General features: G+C 27.6%; 10 protein-coding genes across 10 annotated transcripts; 5 read left to right on the top strand and 5 right to left on the bottom strand. All coding sequences in view use genetic code 12, as the record gives it.

The window, feature by feature from the left end:
* Nucleotides 1-168: 168 nt before the first annotated feature.
* On the bottom strand, nt 169-1,788 carry NUP60 (FG-nucleoporin; the record flags this gene model as incomplete). The annotated part of the gene is made up of 1 exon (XM_051761976.1): nt 169-1,788. One exon carries the CDS (start codon nt 1,786-1,788, stop codon nt 169-171), a length of 1,620 nt encoding a protein of 539 aa, XP_051621128.1.
* Nucleotides 1,789-2,256: 468 nt separating this feature from the next.
* On the top strand, nt 2,257-2,925 carry KGF54_001589 (uncharacterized protein; the record flags this gene model as incomplete). Its single annotated transcript, XM_051761974.1, has 1 exon — nt 2,257-2,925. One exon carries the CDS (start codon nt 2,257-2,259, stop codon nt 2,923-2,925), a length of 669 nt encoding a protein of 222 aa, XP_051621127.1.
* Nucleotides 2,926-2,950: 25 nt separating this feature from the next.
* KGF54_001588 (glucose-induced degradation complex subunit) lies at nt 2,951-4,255 on the bottom strand (the record flags this gene model as incomplete). The annotated part of the gene is made up of 1 exon (XM_051761973.1): nt 2,951-4,255. One exon carries the CDS (start codon nt 4,253-4,255, stop codon nt 2,951-2,953), a length of 1,305 nt encoding a protein of 434 aa, XP_051621126.1.
* A 434-nt stretch (nt 4,256-4,689) lies between these two features.
* Nucleotides 4,690-5,316, top strand: KGF54_001587 (uncharacterized protein; the record flags this gene model as incomplete). Its single annotated transcript, XM_051761972.1, has 2 exons — nt 4,690-5,050; nt 5,117-5,316. 2 exons carry the CDS (start codon nt 4,690-4,692, stop codon nt 5,314-5,316), a joined length of 561 nt encoding a protein of 186 aa, XP_051621125.1.
* Nucleotides 5,317-5,622: 306 nt separating this feature from the next.
* On the bottom strand, nt 5,623-7,509 carry KGF54_001586 (uncharacterized protein; the record flags this gene model as incomplete). Its single annotated transcript, XM_051761971.1, has 1 exon — nt 5,623-7,509. One exon carries the CDS (start codon nt 7,507-7,509, stop codon nt 5,623-5,625), a length of 1,887 nt encoding a protein of 628 aa, XP_051621124.1.
* Nucleotides 7,510-10,189: 2,680 nt separating this feature from the next.
* GUT2 (glycerol-3-phosphate dehydrogenase) lies at nt 10,190-12,139 on the top strand (the record flags this gene model as incomplete). Its single annotated transcript, XM_051761970.1, has 1 exon — nt 10,190-12,139. The coding sequence occupies one exon, from the start codon at nt 10,190-10,192 to the stop codon at nt 12,137-12,139; it is 1,950 nt and encodes a 649-aa protein (XP_051621123.1).
* A 464-nt stretch (nt 12,140-12,603) lies between these two features.
* KGF54_001584 (putative signal sequence-binding GTPase) lies at nt 12,604-13,425 on the bottom strand (the record flags this gene model as incomplete). Its single annotated transcript, XM_051761969.1, has 1 exon — nt 12,604-13,425. One exon carries the CDS (start codon nt 13,423-13,425, stop codon nt 12,604-12,606), a length of 822 nt encoding a protein of 273 aa, XP_051621122.1.
* A 324-nt stretch (nt 13,426-13,749) lies between these two features.
* On the top strand, nt 13,750-15,789 carry KGF54_001583 (metal cation transporter; the record flags this gene model as incomplete). The annotated part of the gene is made up of 1 exon (XM_051761968.1): nt 13,750-15,789. One exon carries the CDS (start codon nt 13,750-13,752, stop codon nt 15,787-15,789), a length of 2,040 nt encoding a protein of 679 aa, XP_051621121.1.
* Nucleotides 15,790-16,321: 532 nt separating this feature from the next.
* KGF54_001582 (uncharacterized protein) lies at nt 16,322-17,638 on the bottom strand (the record flags this gene model as incomplete). Its single annotated transcript, XM_051761967.1, has 2 exons — nt 16,322-17,139; nt 17,200-17,638. The coding sequence occupies 2 exons, from the start codon at nt 17,636-17,638 to the stop codon at nt 16,322-16,324; spliced, it is 1,257 nt and encodes a 418-aa protein (XP_051621120.1).
* Nucleotides 17,639-18,102: 464 nt separating this feature from the next.
* Nucleotides 18,103-20,895, top strand: KGF54_001581 (uncharacterized protein; the record flags this gene model as incomplete). Its single annotated transcript, XM_051761966.1, has 1 exon — nt 18,103-20,895. The coding sequence occupies one exon, from the start codon at nt 18,103-18,105 to the stop codon at nt 20,893-20,895; it is 2,793 nt and encodes a 930-aa protein (XP_051621119.1).
* Nucleotides 20,896-20,983: the final 88 nt, after the last annotated feature.

The following is a 20,983-nucleotide window of genomic DNA, read 5'->3' as shown; positions in this document are numbered from 1 at the left end:
TTCATATTCTGTTTAAATTATGTCGTACAATGAATATGTGGTAGTATTTGAAGTGAATTGTTACACCGTTGATAATGTCGCAATGTCAAGAAATATTACAATACTAGAGATATTGAATAGTACTTTGGCTAAGTTTAATAATCTAAACAAAGTTTAACATTTATTATATTAAAAGCTATATAAAGATTTATATTTGTTTACTTCTGCATTATCTAATTCAACATGAACTAAATCAGTAGTTGGGAATTGAAAGTCTACTTTTTTAGTAGTTGTAGTTGTTGTTAATTGATCTCCATTTACTTCTCCATTAGTTGTTTTAGAACCATTTGAATTTGTGGTTGAATTTGGAATGGGATTGAAATTAAATTTTGGTTGTGTTGATTCTTCTTTTGATGTTTTTAGGGAACCAAAGTTAAAGTTCGTTTTTGGGGTGTTGTTTAAATTTGAAGTTGAATTGGTAGAGGTACCGAAATTGAATGTGGTTGATTTTGGTATTGAGTTGGTCAGTGTAGATATTGATATATCCTTATTCTCTTCAACTGACCCATTTACTTGTTTTGGTTTTTCCAAAAATCCCTCTTCATTTGATTTTTGTTGAGGTTTGTTGAATAAAAAGTTCAGATTTGATTTGGTCCCATTTTCAGTTGCGGTAGACTTTGTTGAATCTTTTGAGCTGATTTGAGTTACGATTGATTTTTCTTTCTTTTTCGTACGTGAAGATTCATATGGATTTGTAAATAAATTAGTTGTTGGTTTGACATTTCCATTCAAATCATCTTTATCTTTGTCATTTTTGTTACCATCCAATATACTAAGTAAAAATTGTGCAGTTTTACTACTGGGTGTTTCTTTGACATTATCATTGCTGGTAGTGTTAAGCTTAAGTTGACTTTGTGAAAGTAGGGTATTATTTATAGTGGTTTTGTTTGCATCATCTTTGTTTTGTTCAGTTTTTTTGGTGTATATAGGACCTCTCATTCTACTTTTATAAGGGGCTGGTCTTCTGTGTAAGTACATACTTCTACCAGATGCTGATGTATTTCTACCCATAGTTGTATTATTTATATTCTGATATGATTTATCAAATGTACTGTTTACTGTTGAATAATTGAATTTACTTTCAGGATAGCTTATAGTAATATTCCCATTAGATTTTAAAGTTTTTTGCTTATATGGTTCTGACTCTAGTATGGTTGTATCATTTCCATGTATGAATGATGAGTGGCTTATTTGTCTTCTTTTTCTATCATTACCCAAAGTATCTTGATCGACATCGAGTATTCCCCTCTTATAAGGTGTTCCAGATTTAGATTTTGATATTAATGACATAACTCCCTCATATTCAACATCAGTCAATTTATTACTTCCTTTTCTTTTGAAAAAATCTGATAGTATGTCATTTGGATTTTCTTCTTCTTCCTCATTTGGTACATCATTTAAACGAATAATTGTTGTATTGGGTGTCTGCACATCTTTTGATATTGTAGTAGAAGCTATTGGTAAATTCTCATAAAATGAACCTGGTAATTTATATTCTTTTATATTTGATAATTTTTGAAAACTTGGATTTGAAACTATTTTTGGTTCTGAGAATTTAAATGGTTTGGTATTGTTTTTTGCATCATTGGAACTATTGCTGTTGATATTTCTATCTGATGAATTTGAATTATTCCATGGTTTCTTTAATATATGTTTCAATTTTGAAGTTAATGAATATGGTTTGCTATTTTCATTTATATTTGATTTTAAATTATCTTTATAATTTTTATAAATTTTTCTATTATCCATTTTTATTTTCTACAAAATAACATATATTAATAATTGATATAAATAATTGATTAAACGAAAATGAAAGATGAAGAAGTTGTATTATATTTGATTATGATGATTTGATTGAATCTTATATCAAACATTATCATAAAGAAAAAGAAAGAAATTAAAGAAATAAAAAAAAAAAATTATTGACGAGTAATTGGTAGCGTATATTCCTTTAATAAAAATTATTATCAATTTGTTTTTCATTAAAAGATCTCCGATTAGTATTTTGAAGAATATTATGAGGATTCATATTTCCAGAATTTACTAGCTTCATTAATTATTGAACATAAATTGACATCGATTTTCAACAATTTGTACCACTAATAAAAATCACCATTATAATTTTCATCTGTCACTCAACAATTGAATCAATCATCACAGCTCGTTCATTTAAATTAGAATCTAATTGTTTACATACATATTTTAAAACAATAAATAATGACAACAATAATAGAATTACTATATAAATTTGATAAATACCTAGTAACACAATTACAATCAAATACATTCACATCAAATCTTTTAATAACACCAACATCAAAATTTATAACTGAATTTTTAATTATAGTGTTTTTTGGATTATTAAGTTATGAAATCATATATTGGAGTGGTATATATTTAAGACTATGGGAATATCATGCAAAAGATATATTTAAAGAAATACCAATTCATTGTGCTCATATTAATATAAAATTAAACTTGATCAAGTCAGATAAATTGGATAAATTGAAGAAACATTATGATGAAAAAACCAAAATCAATTATCAAACTAATTTCATAAACTTACTCAAACAAAACAACAATAATAATGACCTATTCGAATTGAAAAATTTTATAAAATATTATTTCGAATTCAGTCCCGATGATTTTGAAATGAATAAAGAACCAGAATTTGGATCAACTATAAAACATTTACGTGAAAAAATCTTGAGATTGTTCAAAGAATCTGATTTATTTAACGAGTATGATCACCCCAAAATAACAATTGATGATGTCAAAATATATAACAACCTAAATCAAGAAGTTCCAAAGCAAGAAAATGAAAATTATTTAAGTAAATGTAATATTGAAACTGGTAATGTCATAGATGTTATTATTATAATATGAAATTAAAATAAATATATGTACTTAATTATAAACAATCCTCCTTAATTAAATTATTAAATTTTTTACTATGTAAATTACCATTTGTTAATTTATCTTCAGTTAAAACCAACAATTCCAAAATCCTTTCAATTTTACTTTCTAATGATAATTTAATTAAATTTTCAATTTCTTCTTCATTTTTCTGTATTGAATCAGTTCTAACAATATTTTCTTCCATATAATTTTGTTCATTAGTCTTTATCAGTTCCAGATCAATTTCATAAGTATAATTAATCCCATTTTTCACTAACTTATCATCTTCTTCATCATCTATAGATTCATCTATTAAATCAGAATATTTTTTATGATTTAAATCTTGAAAATCAAATCCATAAAAATTTGAACCTTCATAATTATTCAATTTACTTCTATTCAGAGTAGTATCTTCCAAATCATCAATCTTATCATCTTTATTCCGTATTCTTTTTATAACATCTTTTATAATCCCATTATCATCACTTAAATTTGAAAATCTAATACCTTCATTATCATTATCATCACAATCATCATCATCATAAACTTTTATAATTTCCTTGTTTATTAATCTAAACACTTGATGTCTTAAATTTAAATTAAAAATATTTTTTAATTCTTGAGGTAATTCTTTTTGATTTTCTAAATTTTTTATAGTTGGATCAAATCTAAAACATAATAAACTCATAGTAAATTCTATTTCTTTTAATAATTTATACAGTTTTGATATTTTATTTATCATATTACATCTAACAAATGTTAATATTTCATTTAAAAATTTTCTCTCATCTACTTCCATTTGAGTTGAAAATTTATGACTTCTAATCATTTCAATTAAACTTAATCTTAATAATTTAAAATGAAGTAAATTATTTGAATCTAATATTAGTGGAAAATATTGACCTATTTTGGAAATTGCTTCTGTTATATTACCCTTTAATACTAATGACTTGATCTCTTGACGCTGACTTATAGTTGAGAATCCAGCTAATAGCTTTTTATTACATTTGTTATATTTCGAAAAATCATTCTGCAACTGATCTCCTATCATTTGAGAAAGCGTCAATTTACCACTGTAAAAATTCATTATCAGTTCTGAAACTTCAAAATCTTTCAACTCACTTGTATTCTCTGGAATGTTTGTAATTTGATTTTGATCCCAATTCGGTTCTCCAGTGGTATTGTGATTTTGTACATCTATATCTAATTCTTTTGCAAATTCAATAGCAGCATTTTGATAACCTTCATGTATCAAATATTCTAATACCAATTTATCAATTTTTTGCTTCGATATAGATTCATGATAAGTATATTTCATGGTTCGAGTTTGTATGATTGATTTATATTTAGTGATAACGAATGTATTGATAAAGTTTATCGATAAGTTTCAATTCTCTCTCTATTTTAATTTGTGTAACACCAAATTATTAGTGAGTTTATACTGATAAGAGACAATTATCAAAAGCACAAGTCTAATTCAGGTAGAGTTTTCTCAAGTGAAGATAGAACTCAATTCAAAAGGTGTCTTTGGTCTAGAATAATTAATTTAAGTAAAATCTACAGTAGTTGTGTTTTTTTAGTGCTATAAAGAAGTTTTTAAACAAAAATAAAAAATTGGTTGCAAAAAAATTATTATTAATTCCAATTTTCATCTTCCAACCACATTTTACAACCACATTCAATACCAAAGTCAAAACCTGTTCACCGGTCCATTACGGATATAACTATAATAATTTTCGTCGTTAGTCTTAGATGATGCCACCGAAAAAGCAAAAACTTCAAAACGGTCTACCAAGCCGAACAAATCAAGAAGATCAAACACAAACAACAGAATTACTCACCTACTTAAAATCAAAATATAGACCATATTCATTAACAGATATTCAATTAAATTTACATGGTAAATTCAAAAAAACTCAATTAACAACAATACTAGAATCATTACTTTCTGAAAAGGAAGTGATTGTTAAAACTATTGGTAAGACTAATTATTATTGTTATAAGGAAATTATTGCTTCTGATAATGCTTCAATTGATGAATTAAATGATAAAATTAAAAAAACAGAAGAAGAATTAAGTGGTTTTGTTGCTAAAGTTTGTGAAATTACTCAAAGTATGTACTTTTTAATAAATAATCTTAGTTGCAAATACTAACATATTTTAGAAATTCAATCATTAGAACCAACTTTGACTAATGAAATGTTGAAACGAACAATAGAAGAAACACAGCAAAAAGCTCAAACACTAAGAGATCAAGTTGCTATTGCTGAACAAAAATCCAAAAATGAATCAGGATCAGAAACTACAATGAATTATGTTTCTAACTTAATCAAATTAAAAGAAAAACAACAAAAAATAGTATGTTACCTTCCAAAATAAATGTCATAATTTCTTACTAACTTTTATAGTTCAAAAACTTTTATAATAATTTAGCTGAAGTAATTGATGAAAAAGAGTTATTAGTATGTACATTCACTTAATGCCCTTACCAAATTTACAATTACTAACTTTGTACGATAGAAAGAGCTTGGAATAGATAGATCAGAGCTCAACAAATTTATAGATTAGAGCAATAAAATTAATATAATGTATGCATTTCATAACTCTATAAAACCGTATAAATTTCAAATCAATTCTTAACAAAAAGGGAAAGACTGATACCTGAATTAAAAAATTTCAAGTGTTTTATAAATCAATATCATCTTCCTCCTCCGTATCATCTTCATCTTCATGATGATATTCAACCAAAAAATTAGCACCCCTAAATTCAGGTACATCACCAATGATCACATTAGAATCACAACCAATAACTTTTTTAGGGTATGGTTGAATAACATCAAATTTAAATCCTATATCTTCAAAATATTCAATATGATTTGAGTATTTGTACTTATACTCATCATCTATTTGTAGTGATTCTAAATCCTCAATTGCTAATAGTTTTTCTGATTCTTGATAAAGTTTTAATTCGATGAATATGTAAAATTGTAGGATTGTTATTTCTGGATTCAAATTTTCTATTATTCTTTTACCATTTGGTAATTTTATTGCTATTTTTAAATTTGAGGCATTATTGGATTTGTCAACTGTTGTACTATTCAAGAATTCATCATTAATTAGACTATTAATGAACCATAACTTCAAATTTTTTAGACTTTTAATCCTGGATTCTTTTAACAATTGATCAGTTTTTTCTTGTTTTTTAATTTGATCTTTTACAAGTGACTCTGAATATGCATCATCTTGTTGTTTCCTAATCATCCTACTAAATTCCATTTCTTGTTTATCATATTTAGCAGAAACTAATTGAGGATTAAATTTTTCAATATTTTTAATTAAATTTTTAATAATTTTAGGTATAGTAATTTTTAAATCTTTTGAAGTTTCTATAAAATTTATTGAAATATTTGATTTATAAACTATTGACATTGATGCCATTATTTCTGGTGATGATGATACGTTTGATATTAACATTAAATAAGGTAATTTTTTAATTTTGTAAGTTTTGGCTATCTCAAATGATTCTGGTTGATGATCTATATTACCTAAATAAATCTGAACGTTTTTATATGTTCCATTTGTTGAATTGAAATTTTTTTGAAAATTTGAGTTGTTGAATAATGTATGTATGAAATTTTGATTTTCATGGGAGTCATTAGTTAGAATTACTAATAACCAATCATATTCTTTTTGACAATGTTGATGAATATCGTTGAAGTTTGAGTCTTTAAGATTATTGAATTTTTTGAAGTGGTCAATGGTATCAGTATGTTTGTGTAAATGTTTTATAAATGAATAATTTGGATCGAAATTTTCATCATATTTGAACAGTTTATGAGCTGAAAAATTGTTTCCACCAATATCATCTTTCCAACCACCTATTCCGAATATATATTTAACTGAAGATAGTAATAACTGCAAAAAACTTTTTGGAATAATTAACAAAATAAACCATAGGGCATTAATTATTGAACTATTACCCATACTATTTGTATTTCTCTGACCTGAACTTATCAATTTATCCTTATACTCATATTTTTCATCTTCCGTCACTCCCTCTTTATTTGGTGGTTGTCGATTATTCCTTATTTCTCTATCATGTAAAATTGAACTATAAATCCCCACGTCTAATTGCCATCTCATTGGTATAGTAGGTGCTTTAGGTAATCTAGGCATCATTGAATTCATAAACATTTGAGTTTGTAAATTTACAAATTCACTTCTAGTATTTGAACTTGATGATCTATGAATTAATTCCCCAATATCTCCATATTCTTGATCATTATTATCTATTGAAGTATCATCAATGAATCCTTCGATTTCTCTAGGATCTACCGATGAGCTTGCACCTGTTGTTGCCTCTTCTTGTATACTAACATTACCAATAGATTCAAATCCTGTATCGAAATAAGTTGATATTGAATTATTTAGATTATAGTCATGAATAGTTAAAAGTCGTAGTATCTTACTATCTATATCATCTCCTTCATTTGTATCACTTGATTCACTAGATTCAAACCCAGTAATCAATTTGAACTGATCAATCAACTCTTGATTCGATATATCAGACATAGTTATATTGATAATATTGAATAATTAGAATTAAAATACGGAAGATATCGATCTAATAGTAAATTGTTATCGTGTCTTATTCAACGCCAAGTAAAAACGCTACCAAAAATACTTTAATTTTAAGCGGTAATTGACCATAAAGATAACGAATTTAAATTTAAAGAAATTTACAGAGATCTCTTGGATCCCATAGATTAGGTATTATTGGGATGACCTCTCCAAGTTTGGACTTGAAATCTTGCCTTATAATTCATTTTAGTACTCTATGTGAAATTAGAACTAAAGATTATATGGCGTATAGCTGCAGAATCGTTGTAAAAACTTAAACTGTTAAAGCTCACGAAATGCATAAGCAAACTTGAAGTTTTGGTAACATTATCTCAAACTTTCCAGATAAACAGGTTACATTCTTTATCAATTCAGCCAGAATTGTTTTAGCGAATTGAAACTTGACCTTGGTCAAAAATTGCAATCCGATGGATTCGACCTCAACTTTGTGTAATTTTAAAAGTTTTTTCTGCTGCTTTTCGCACAAGAGTTGGCGTACTTGATAATTTAGCTATCTCTCGTAGGTCTTGAGTTCGACTCCTTCTCTGTCAAAGGTCAAGCAGAAATCCGGTTTTGTCCGCTTTTTAACTATGAGCGCTTTAGGAAGAAGACGGATTACATTATCTGTAACAAAACCAGGGTCAGTCTTCTATATTTTAACCTTCTTTTAAGCCAATGAATTCATATTGATCGATTTATTTACATTGAGATTACATTATTAGTGCTAATGCTTCGTATCACACATGATTTTGTTTTTAATGTTTGCAACATAGTAATTTTAGTTGCATTTTTTAAGAAAAAAAAAAATCGATTGAACTTACACAAAATTAATCATATGACTTCCTCGGTTAATTTATATATCAGTTAGCTTTATCAAACAAGAAAAAAATATTATTATTTTGATACAATTTTTGACATATTATTATTTAAGCTTCACTAATAGATTAAACATTGATTGTTCATATCTTGATATCAAATGTCTAATTAATATAAGCTAGTAGTTGAGTGTAAAAATAGTACGATACGTTTAAAGCGTGAGTCAAAAATTGAAGAAGTATAAAAAAAATTAGGCTGCAAAATTTCCAAAATGTGAAAAAAAGTAAAACATTTTCCGAAATCCTGATTAAATTCAGAACAATAAAACTAAATGATTCTTCCAAAAATCTTACCGAAATGTTTAAACATTCATCTAAACGTGTCTCAAATTAAATCTACGTGACTTTTATTCTATACGAATATTAAATACTTACCAATTAGCCTGTCGATATGGTTTCATCATCATGTGTTAGATAGCACGGGTCCCTGAGATTTTTCATTTTTCACATTTAATTTTTTCCATGCAAAATGTGTAAATGAAAGATAAATCAAATTTGTATAACCATTGAAACGAAAATTAATCAGTGAGACATATGATATTTTAATATGATTAGTAATTTCTGGAGAAATGGAGATTTTTTTTATATTTAATTTACTCCAGATTTTTAGCTGAAGAATATATTTTCTAATATTTCTTTTATTTAAACGAATAAAATTTAAATTATCTGATACGAAAAACAAAAGCGAAAGCGTTTTATTCGTTCTAAAATTTAAGATTAAAAACTTTAAACTTAGTACAAATAGTAAGTAGTTATAAAAAATAAAACGGTTTTTTATTATAATTTAAGCTTTGATCTTCAATTAAATCACATTCATATTTATCAAATTTTATTAGTTTACATTAGATATCTCTAGATTTAATCAAGTCATTATATTAGTTTTAATTTTTCAATGTAATAATTATTAGATATAAAGAAAATTTGTATTATCATCATTTATACACCAAATAGATCGTCTGAATTCCGATTCATACGTTTCTTTTTGGTTTCAGAATAAGTTTTTTAATTTTGTCACAAGGTTTTGAAAAAAAAAAAAAATTTAGTATTAAAAGATATAGCAATAATAATATATTGAACTAACGAATTAAATTTAAAACATTAAGTTCAAATTGATATTGAGAATTCTTACTTCGATAACCAATTATAAATCTGAAAACACTGTTGTCGATAATGTTGAAGCATAGTCCGTATTAAACAATGTATTAGGAAGAAAGGCTCTCTTTGTCTATTTAATTTTTGAAAAATAAATATATTAAAATTATAATATTACATCAATATAAATTCTATTCTATATACATACATTATAATAAAATAAATAAACTATATATAAATAAAATAATTTTTCTTTTTCTTTATTCAAAATAATTTTACAACCAAAATATTTATTTTCATTTTTTTCATTTTAATTTCAAGTTCTTTTTAACAACTATTTTTTTTATCAATTTTTTATTTATCACAATTTATTTGATTGAAAATTGATTTATAATTAAGGTTAACATAAATTCAATTCAATAGATTTTATTCAAATTGATAAAAATTTTGATACAATTTATCATAAAATATTTGAATTAAAAAAATAAGAATAAATTTGTCACATTTAAAATTATAGAAATTAATTAGGAATAAAGGCAATATAGAACTAGACAACAACATTAAATTATTAAAAAAAAAATATTTATTCATCTGTATTATACATATCATTTTAAAGAATTATTAATAATTAATTTGTATCATTTTTTTGTTGGAAAAATTACAATATGTCAAAATATTTAAAATCAACATTAGTTAAATCGCTATTAGGTGTTGGTACAATAGCTGGAGGTACAATAATATATTTAGATTTTATTAAACCAAAACATAAACCAGAAATTGTATCATCATATAAACCATTAAGAAAAGATTATCCAGAACCACCAACAAGAAAAGATTTAGTTGATAATTTAACTAAAACCAAGAAATTCGATGTTTTAATTATTGGTGGTGGAGCTGTTGGTACTGGTTGTGCAGTAGATGCAGCAACAAGAGGTTTAAATACTGTATTATTAGAAAAAACTGATTTTGGTTCAGGTACTTCATCAAAATCTACAAAAATGGCACATGGTGGTGTAAGATATTTAGAAAAAGCAATTTTTCAATTATCAAAAGCTCAATTAGATTTAGTTATTGAAGCATTGAATGAAAGAGGTAATATGTTAAGAACTGCTCCTCATTTATGTACTGTTTTACCAATTATGATTCCCGTTTATAATTATTGGCAAGTTCCTTATTTTTTCGCTGGTTGTAAAATGTATGATTGGTTTGCTGGTAGACAAAATTTAAGAAATTCATTTTTATTAAGTAAGGAACAAGCTGGTGTTATTGCTCCAATGATGGATACTGCAAATATTAAAGCAGCTTGTGTTTATCATGATGGTTCATTTAATGATACAAGAATGAATGCTACCTTAGCTATTACTGCTATTGAAAATGGTGCAACTGTTTTAAATTATTTCAATGTTGATCAATTATTAAAAGATAATTCCGGTAAATTATATGGTGTAAAAGCAACTGATTTAGAAACTAATGAAAAATATGAAATTCAAGCTACTTCAATAATAAATGCAACTGGTCCATTTGCTGATAAAATTTTAGAAATGGATGAAGATCCTCAAGGTTTACCACCAAAAGAAGTTCAAAAACCAAGAATGGTTGTTCCATCAAGTGGTGTTCATATTGTTTTACCAGAATATTATTGTCCTCAAAATATGGGTTTATTAGATCCTTCTACATCTGATGGTAGAGTTATGTTTTTCTTACCATGGCAAGGAAAAGTTTTAGCTGGTACTACTGATACTCCATTAAAAGAAGTTCCAAATAATCCAACCCCAACTGAAGCAGAAATTCAAGATATTATTAAAGAAATGCAAAAATATTTAGTTTTCCCAATTGATAGAAATGATGTTTTATCTGCTTGGTCAGGTATTAGACCATTAGTAAGAGATCCAGCAACTGTTCCAAAAGGTAGTGAAACAGGATCAACCGAAGGATTAGTTAGATCACATTTATTAGTTGAATCACCATCTGGTTTAGTTACTATATCAGGAGGTAAATGGACCACATATAGAGAAATGGCACAAGAAACTATTGATTACGTTGTTAAACATTTTAATTTCGATGGTAAGAATTTAAAACCATGTCAAACGAATGATTTAATATTAATTGGTGGTGAAGATTATTCCAAGAATTATTCAGCAAGATTAATTCATGAATATAAAATCCCATTAAAATTAGCAAAACATTTATCACATAATTATGGATCAAGATCAGCCATGATTTTAGATTTGTACGCAGCAAATGATTTTAATAAATTACCAATCACATTAGCATCAACTCAAGAATTTAAACCAAATGTTGTTGAAGTAACCCCAGAAAATAATTTAAGTTATCAATCATTTGATGAACCATTTACAATTGCAGAATTATTATATTCTTTAAAATATGAATATCCAAGAACACCAGTTGACTTTTTAGCAAGAAGAACAAGATTAGCATTTTTAAATGCAAGAGAAGCTCTTAGTGCAGTTGATGGTGTTGTTGAAATTATGTCTAAAGAATTAGGTTGGGATAAGGAAACTACTGAAAAAATGAGAAAAGATGCTAAAAAATTCATTGGTAATATGGGTATTTCATCTAAAAAATTCGATGTTGAAGAATTTGTTATTCAATAGATTCATTACAACCAAAAATTAAAAACAATTGTATTAAATGATTTAATGAATGATAAATTTGAATTTATTACTTATTTAATTAAGTTATATTTAAATTAATAAAATAGAGTTATAGATAATATAGAAATAAATTTTATATAGTTAATATTATTTTTGTAATATTTAAATTAAGTAGCCTTGTAAAGTTATTCCAGCTAACCTAAGTCTCAGTTTCTACTAGCCTTCTTCGTTGGATGATGAGTTTAAAAAAACTTCAGGCTGAGATATCGAATGCTCACAAGTTTTGACTCACGTATCACACTTTCCGATTGACAAGCTCTTATATGCACTAGTTGGCCGTCAATACCACTAAATGAAGCGTAAAATTGAACCAAATATTCAACAAGTAATATCAGCATCGCTGAATCATTGACAAGTACTGCAGAAACTCCAATTCTAGCATCCGAGTTTTTAATCTTGATAATTCAAAAAGCTTCATCGGGAATTTCCAATTGATCATTAGGCTCTTTAGGTTCTTGAGCTTCACTCCATTGAGTAACATCATCGATATAACTCAAAATATGTTCAACACTTTTACTATCTTTTGAACAATCAAGTGGTAAATATTGAACCATACCAAAATCATCTATTAAATTAGCTATTGCAGTAGTTAATTTTTTATATTTTGGATTAATTTCATCTTCTTCTTTTGCTAATAAATAAGGATCTGGATTTAAAAATTGTTTAAGTTTCTTTTGTGATACTTCATCTTTGATTAAATCTACTTTCGATAAAATATTAATATGTGGTAATTCAAGTAAAATCATTGCACTCATTGCAGATAATGTCCCACTAAAAAATTTAGAACTATCAATAATAAAAGGTGATTCTAAGAGGTAACAAGCACATAAATTAAAATTCAAAGCTTGCTTTAGGTGTTGTATTATAGTTGGCATTACTGGAATATGAGTATACAATTCGATTTGTCCAGGCATGTCAAATATTAGGTATTCATCATTATAATCACCAATTTCATCATCCAACCAATCTAAATTTTGTAACAAATACTCAAAACAATAAACTAATCCACCATTAGGACCTAAATCCATTTCTTCCATTACATCTTGTAAACTAATCAAGTCTCTTATATCTATTGTGAATTCAAATTCTGTTGGTTCTGCTGCTGGATCCAAATTTACAATGTGAGCTCTTCTTCCAATTGATTGCATGTGAGATATTATTGAGTTACAGAATGTGGATTTACCAACCCCAGCTGGACCCATTACTAATACTCCTGTTCTTGACATGATTTTATGAAGTTATTCTTAGGTATGGTTTTGAATTTCTATTTGGTTCTATGTTGTATAAAGATGATCTGCTTATAAATTTATTAACACTAGCTTGCAAGTCACAAAACATAGTTTCAGGACATGTCAGTCATAATGACACAAAAACGTCTCTTATTATAACTGTTTCATTCTTCTGTCAAACTTTCAGTTCTTGATTAAAATGGTTAAACAACCAAAAGCAACCAATTTCATATTGCATAACATTTCCTTACTTAAATATTTTAAATCAGGTCAAAGCTATTAGCTAAGCTTATCAAGGATAATAATATCCTTGATAATAATATGTATCAAAATGAGATACCCTACAAGCTAAATCCGTCATCAAATCAATTCAATTCAATTTCAGACAATTTATCATCGATTACAACCAATTCAATATCTACAAAATTTACAAATATTATAACTACATTACCACTACTAATAGCATACCCCATTGTATTTTTATCATATGAACTCATCTCAATTACAATTACAACATCAAACAATATAGACAATTTACCGACTTCACATTCATTTAACTCAGGCGACGATTATTATACTATATTTTATAAACTTTTTATTAATCTAATTGTTGCATTTATATTAAGTTCACTTATCCTTGTTTGCATATACTTATCACAATTGGTAAAACTTATACCGTCACAAACCAACACAGATGAAAACATCAACAGCAATTCATCTAAAATTAATACCATCAAATTATTAGCTGCAATAGCACTTGTATTATTGCCTATTAATATAATTGGATTTGATAAAGTAAGCTCAATACTATTTGGATTTTTTATTGACTGCAAAAATTTTTATACCCCTGTCATTATGGTATTTGACTTATTCCAGAATTTATCATTTATAACATTACTTGGATATACTTCATTAGTTTCCGGATTTTATACACTAACAAGTGTAAATTATAAATTGAGGGTAGACAAGTTCCTAGTGTCAGTCCTTGCAATTGCATCAATAACTTTAATTTTATCAATTTTCAAATTACTAAATTTTAGCATGATTGGAGTTAACTCAATTACATTCATAATAAGTCTAATTACATTTCAAGAATTCTCAAACAAAAACAACAAAGTCATTTTTATTTTCTTATCAATCATTAATTCAATATTGAGGTATATCGTACTACAGAAATTAGACATTCTCACATTTTTAAACATCGTATTTGCATTCTCAATTATACCGGGTTCAAGTTATAATTTTTATCAATTGAATCAAAAACACTCAAACTCATCGATTTCTGCCACTACCACCACGAACTCACAAAAATCAACAATTCTTGGAGAAGTATTAAAACATCAAGATACAAAAGCCATCTTCAATTTTCTACTACTAAACGCAAGTTTTATGATCATTCAATTCTTATACTCATTTAGATCAAAATCTTTAGGGTTATTATCTGATTCATTACATATGCTATTAGATTGTATATCATTAGCACTAGGTTTAATAGCTGGTGTATTATCCAAAATGAAAGTAAATAAAAATGGTAAATATCCATTTGGTTGGTCTAATTTAGAAAATTTAGCTGGTTTTACAAATGCTACTTTATTAATGGGAATTAGTGGATCTATTTTATTTGAAGCTATTGGTAGGTTATTTAATCCTATTGTTTTACAAAAGACTAATGAATTAATGGTTGTTTCCGTGTTAGGATTATTAGTTAATTTAGTTGGTGTATTTGCATTTAATCATGGGCATTCTCATGGACATAGCCACGGACATGGTCATTCACATTCATCAAGTTCACATTCACATGATCATAGTCATTCACATAATCATACACATTCACATGAGCCTAATAATAATTCAACAGATACTACAACTGATCAGGAGGAAATAAATGATAACATGAGGGGAATCTTTCTTCACATTTTAGCAGATGCATTAGGATCAGTTGGGGTAGTAATATCAACTTTATTAACAAAAATATTCAAATGGCAAGGATTTGATCCCATTGCATCATTAATAATAGCAGTCCTTATATTCCTATCAGCAATTCCACTAATGAAATCAACATCATCAACACTTTTACTTAGTTTAACAAAATCCCAAGAATCAACAATAAGATCAAAATTACATGAAATTTCTAGTATAAAAGGTATAAAATCAATAACTACTCCTCGTTTTTGGCCAAATAATGAAAATAAAAAATTATGTGGTTACTTGCATGTACAAGTATATCGAGGTGAAAATAGTTCATACTTAAAAAAGCAAGTTGAAAAAATTTTTAAACTGGAAAGTTGTTTTGATGATGATATATTAATACAAATTGAAAATGACTATGACGATTGTTGGTGTAGGAAAAAACAAAACTAGTATCATATACTCAACAACAAGATTAACTCCCCGATCTGCAATATCAACTTCACTTTGGACCACTTAACACTCAATTACAATTAAAACAATCACTTTATAGAATTATATATAATGCAAACTAACATTACAATTTCAAACATTATTTTTTTTATATCACACCTCCAGCTATGTAAAATCCAACAAGCACAATCATTTGAACCGAATTAGAACTTAATCATGTCTATTTAATCATCAAAGAGCTAAAAAATAATACTCAATCTATAAATAGCCTTGGAAAGGAAATTGAACCCAACTTGATCTCATGTGTCGTATGGTTCATCTTGGCATAAACTATAATTAATGAAACAAATGTAGCAACTGATTTACACAAAGAGTACATCATTGGAATAGGGACTATCAAGTTTTCAAGCAAGATGGTAAATTGTACAGGTTAGTTTTCAACTTAAATGTGCTATAGAGCTAGTTTATCAAATATTATTGCAATTTCTAAAAAATCTTACCATTAAGTATCTAAATGATGTCAATTAATACTTCATCTAATTGGTAACTGGGATAAATATTGCTTAGCAGAAATTTTCAAATACTCCTTTAAAAAATTAGGGACTCCAGGGTATAATAAATTAGAAACTCTTTTTTCCCAATGACAATTTCCTTCAAATTCAGTTGGCTCATCATTAAATCTATCATTTAACCAAAGTATTGAAGCAGGTATTCCAGAAAATGCTTCAACCATATGATTATAACTAGCGTCTTCTGCAAACTCCAAAGTTACTCCAGCTTTACACCACTGAGTTATTATTTTATGAGTTTCATCAATTGGGGCAATTTCATTAATTTTTGAATGATATATAAATATAGGAACAGTTGGATTTTTATCTTGTCCCAATAAATCATTTTTTAAATAATATTTTTTCATTGTTTCATCATAAAGAAAATTCTTATATATATGTTCATTAAAATGAGTTCCAAAATAATGTACAGCTGATGAAAATAAACAATAATTTTTTAAAGTTGGTCCATATTTATGTAGTGCATTTTTGAATTCAGGATATTCATTACTCAATCCATTTAAAGTGTTGACAATTAAACCAGCATATGGTCCACCATTGACATTTTCTAATAATGCACTTATGTTTGGAAACAATCCTCCCAATGCTGCACCAACTAATTCTAGTTCAGGTGCATATGATTCATGATATATAGTTGCCCATGCTGAGCTGTGAGCACCTCCAGAATATCCGATTAATGCAAATTTAGCATCCTCATTTATGAATGTTTTTGCTGCTCTCATACAATTTAAGATTGCAAATGCTGATTCTTTAGCAACCGGGAAAACGGAATTTGGTCCTTCTACAAAAACATAATAAAAGTTAGTACAACATATCCAAGAACAATTAAATAATTACATACCATGATCCGGTATTATGACTATCCAATTTTGAGACAATGCCATGGATATGAATGTTAAATCACATTGAGTTTCAAAAATATCAAAAGACCCAGATAATAAAGCATAAGAAGGTGAACAATCAAGAATTGCAGCATTTTCAAAAGGTTGATAAGATAAGATTCTTTTTGGATTAGCATCTGGTGGTTCTAATAAAGTCATAACTATAACGTTTGGTTCACCTCTTGAGTTTTCTGATCTAACTAATATTTGCCATGCAATTGCATTAATCGGAGCAAGGTATGATCGAATTGGACCTGGTGGCGGTCTTACTTTTAAGATTTCTCCTACTTTTGTGCTATTATAATTTTTAGGAGGTTTATAAAACTCATCTAGATGTGGGGGCAATAATGATAATGATGATGAAGTGAATACTATGGAGAAGATGATTAGTGATAGCATTGTCGTTTCTGGGAATAGTTAAATTGGAATACATATCTGGGTTTTTATACTCGTCCTTAAAATTTTCACTTAAACCAATTCTGAATCTTATAGCAAAAACAGCTTTAGATTTGGGGTAAAAATATTACAAAGGACGATTACTTGATCGATAGATCTTCGATACAATTTTTTATAGATCCATAATTGTTGTTAATTTAATCAATTTATTAAATGTTTCATATTTCATCAAAAATGGTAGCATTACTCAGATCATTATTAGAAATTACTCTCTTACTTTCTCTTTATGGTGAAAAAAAAAATTTTAATACCTTCTTGAAACAATTAAACTTACAACCAACTAAATAAGTTAAAAACAAAGTAATTAATAAGATTTACAATTATTTATTTTCATATTCAAGAAGTAAATTTTAAAATTATTTTATTTACAAAATTTCATTAAAAGTTTTAAAAGAAACAAAATCGAGATGTATCAAAGACAACGTAAAAATCAAGATCATATTGGCAACAATGATGATTTCAATTCAAATTCATCTATTAGTAATCTGAATAATAGCCAAACTTATAACGGAAATGGTAACAATCAGAATTATAATGGTCATTCAAATAATCACTACCATCATCATAGTAACGGGAATCTGAATAATAATACTAGAACCAATATTTCTGAAAATAAAAATGGCAAACAATATTCAATGGAAGAAGTATTTCAAGTATGGTATGATAACAAAGATAAAATATTGAATACTGAAATTAAGTCTAACGGGAATGAAAATTATAAATGGCCCAAACCTGAACCAATTTATCATTTGACTTTACAAGAATTAAATCAAAAAGATGAAGTAGTACAACAACCAAAAACCGATGACTTACAACAACAATCTCAATCAGAATTTAGCCAACAGCAAGAAATTTTGGGCCAACAAGATGTGAATCAATCATCAACTGAACCAGTAGATCAATCATTTCTAGCTGATAAACTAAGTGGAACATTTGATAAAATAAATCTTGGATCTGGAGTTAATGATAGTTTAAGTTCATTCACAACACCATCAAATATCAATTTGGATCTTAATAGAACTTCAAGCTATCATGGTGGTTTTGGAACGGCAAATTCAACTGTTTCAAAAGAAGTTCAACCTGCATTATCACCTCCTGTTTCATTAATTACACCTGACAAACTTCAATGGCTCTATATTGACCCTTCAGGAAATGAACAAGGTCCTTTTAATGGAGATATGATGCAAGAATGGTTTACTGGAGGTTATTTAGATCTTGAACTTAGAATAAGAAGAAATGATGAGCAAGAGTTTAAAACGTTAAAGAATTTGTGTGAGACTGTTCAAAATTACATACAACCATTTAAAGTACCATTACCTGATTTAAGTCAAAAGAAAGAATCAAGTGATTTTGGATTTAGCGGAAGTGCTACAAATCAACCGTTTGGTTTTGAAAATGGAAGTTCAATTAGATTACCTTCATCAAATATTCAACTGTCAATTTTTGCAAATGACTTTGTTAATTCTCCAATCAATGATGCGTTTTCATCAACAAATTTCAATCAACCAATTAACAGCTTAAATAATGGTTTCCCGAATGGATCAAATTTTGCAGGAATGGAGAATTTCAACCAATCTACTCCATCTGCAAATGTAAATGATTCATTTAGTCAAAATTTTAATTTGACATCAATGCCAACTTTATTACAACAACAAATTCAACAGCAACAAAAACCGTTATTATCAAGACACAATAGTGGATGGGGCATTGACACTTCTTCACAATTAAATCAACAAATGTCTGGACCCGCATCAGGATCAACAGCTCCATTCATGAATAATCATAATGTTGGTACTTCTCAAATGAATCAACCAAATCCAGTTTCTCCATGGGTCAGCGCTGGAGTTATGGGACAATCTGTATCAAGAATCAACTCACCTTTTATGGCAGGCACAAATGTCAATCAATCATTTGGAAACAACAGTACTATTTCAGCTCAAAGACATGAATCAATTAATGATCATGAGGAAGATGATCAAAGTAATGCAGTTATGAATTCTGTGGTGACCGATATTTTACAAGATGATCTTGATAATGTCAAAACTGGAACTGAACCTCAACAACAAAATACTACATTACCTTCCCAATTTCGAGAAACATCAACTGCGGTTTCAAATCAAGCTAAAGACATTGATCAGTCTCAACCACCACAAGCACAAGAAAAAGAAGAGGAAGAAGAGATTGCTGCACCACCTACAAGATCAGTTGATTTAAAACCTTCCAAACCTCAAGCATTAGCACCATGGGCGACAAAACCAAAAGTTGAAGAAGTTAAAAAACCAAGTTTATCATTAAAAGAAATCCAAAAAGTTGAATCTGAAAAAATGTCACAACAAAAGAAAATTCAAAATAAACTTAAATTAGAACAATCTACAAAAGAATGGGCAGCTACCGCTGCTGCTGAAAAAGCTGCTGCTGATCAAGAATTAAAACAAAAATCTCAATTACCTGCAACTTGGGGTACAACAAATGAAAAACCAACAGTTGTTAAATCATTAGCTGAAATTCAAAAAGAGGAAGCCGAATTAGCAAAAGCTAAAAATGCAGCTGCAATTGCTGCTGCTGCCGCTGCTTCCCAACAAAATTCAAACCTTGGAGGTATTTCAGGTTATGGAAATAGTATATCATTTGCCAGTGCATTAGCTAATTCAGTTCCAAAAGAAGAAGCTACAGCTTGGACTACAGTCACCTCAAAGAAACAACCACCACCAAAGAAACCAACTACCACCAACACAACATCAAATATTCCAACAACCAAAATTACACCACAATTATTACGTAGCGTTTCAGCAACAAAAACAAATACATCAACTATCAATACACAAGCTATTAGAGAAGAATTTTTAATTTGGGCAAGATCACAAATGACAAATCTTTATCCATCAGTTTCCAAGAATGATTTATTAGAAATGTTTATTACATTACCATCAAATTCATCAGATACTCAACAATTAATATCAGAAACTATTTATTCTTCAAGTGCAACAATGGATGGTAGAAGATTTGCTCAAGAATTTGTTAAAAGAAAATCAAGAGCTGATCAACAATTAGGTGGTGAAGCTTCAAGAGATTTAATGAGTTGGTCATCTGCTATTATCTCAAGTGCTGATAAGATTCAAACAGTTGATGAAGATGGTTGGAGTACAAGTGTTAAACAAAAAAAGACCAAAAACACTTCAACTGTAGGAACAAAGAGATAATTCAATAATTGTATATGTCAAATATCAAATAGCTTTTCAATTAATTGACTAAGAACATGTAAATTATCATGAATAATACTTATATAAA

The sequence above is a fragment of the Candida jiufengensis genome (assembly GCF_024610255.1).
Source record: "Candida jiufengensis strain CBS 10846 chromosome Unknown scaffold5, whole genome shotgun sequence".
NCBI classification, from domain to species: domain Eukaryota; kingdom Fungi; phylum Ascomycota; class Pichiomycetes; order Serinales; family Debaryomycetaceae; genus Lodderomyces; species Lodderomyces jiufengensis.
This window is presented reverse-complemented; position numbering and strand designations above follow the sequence as displayed.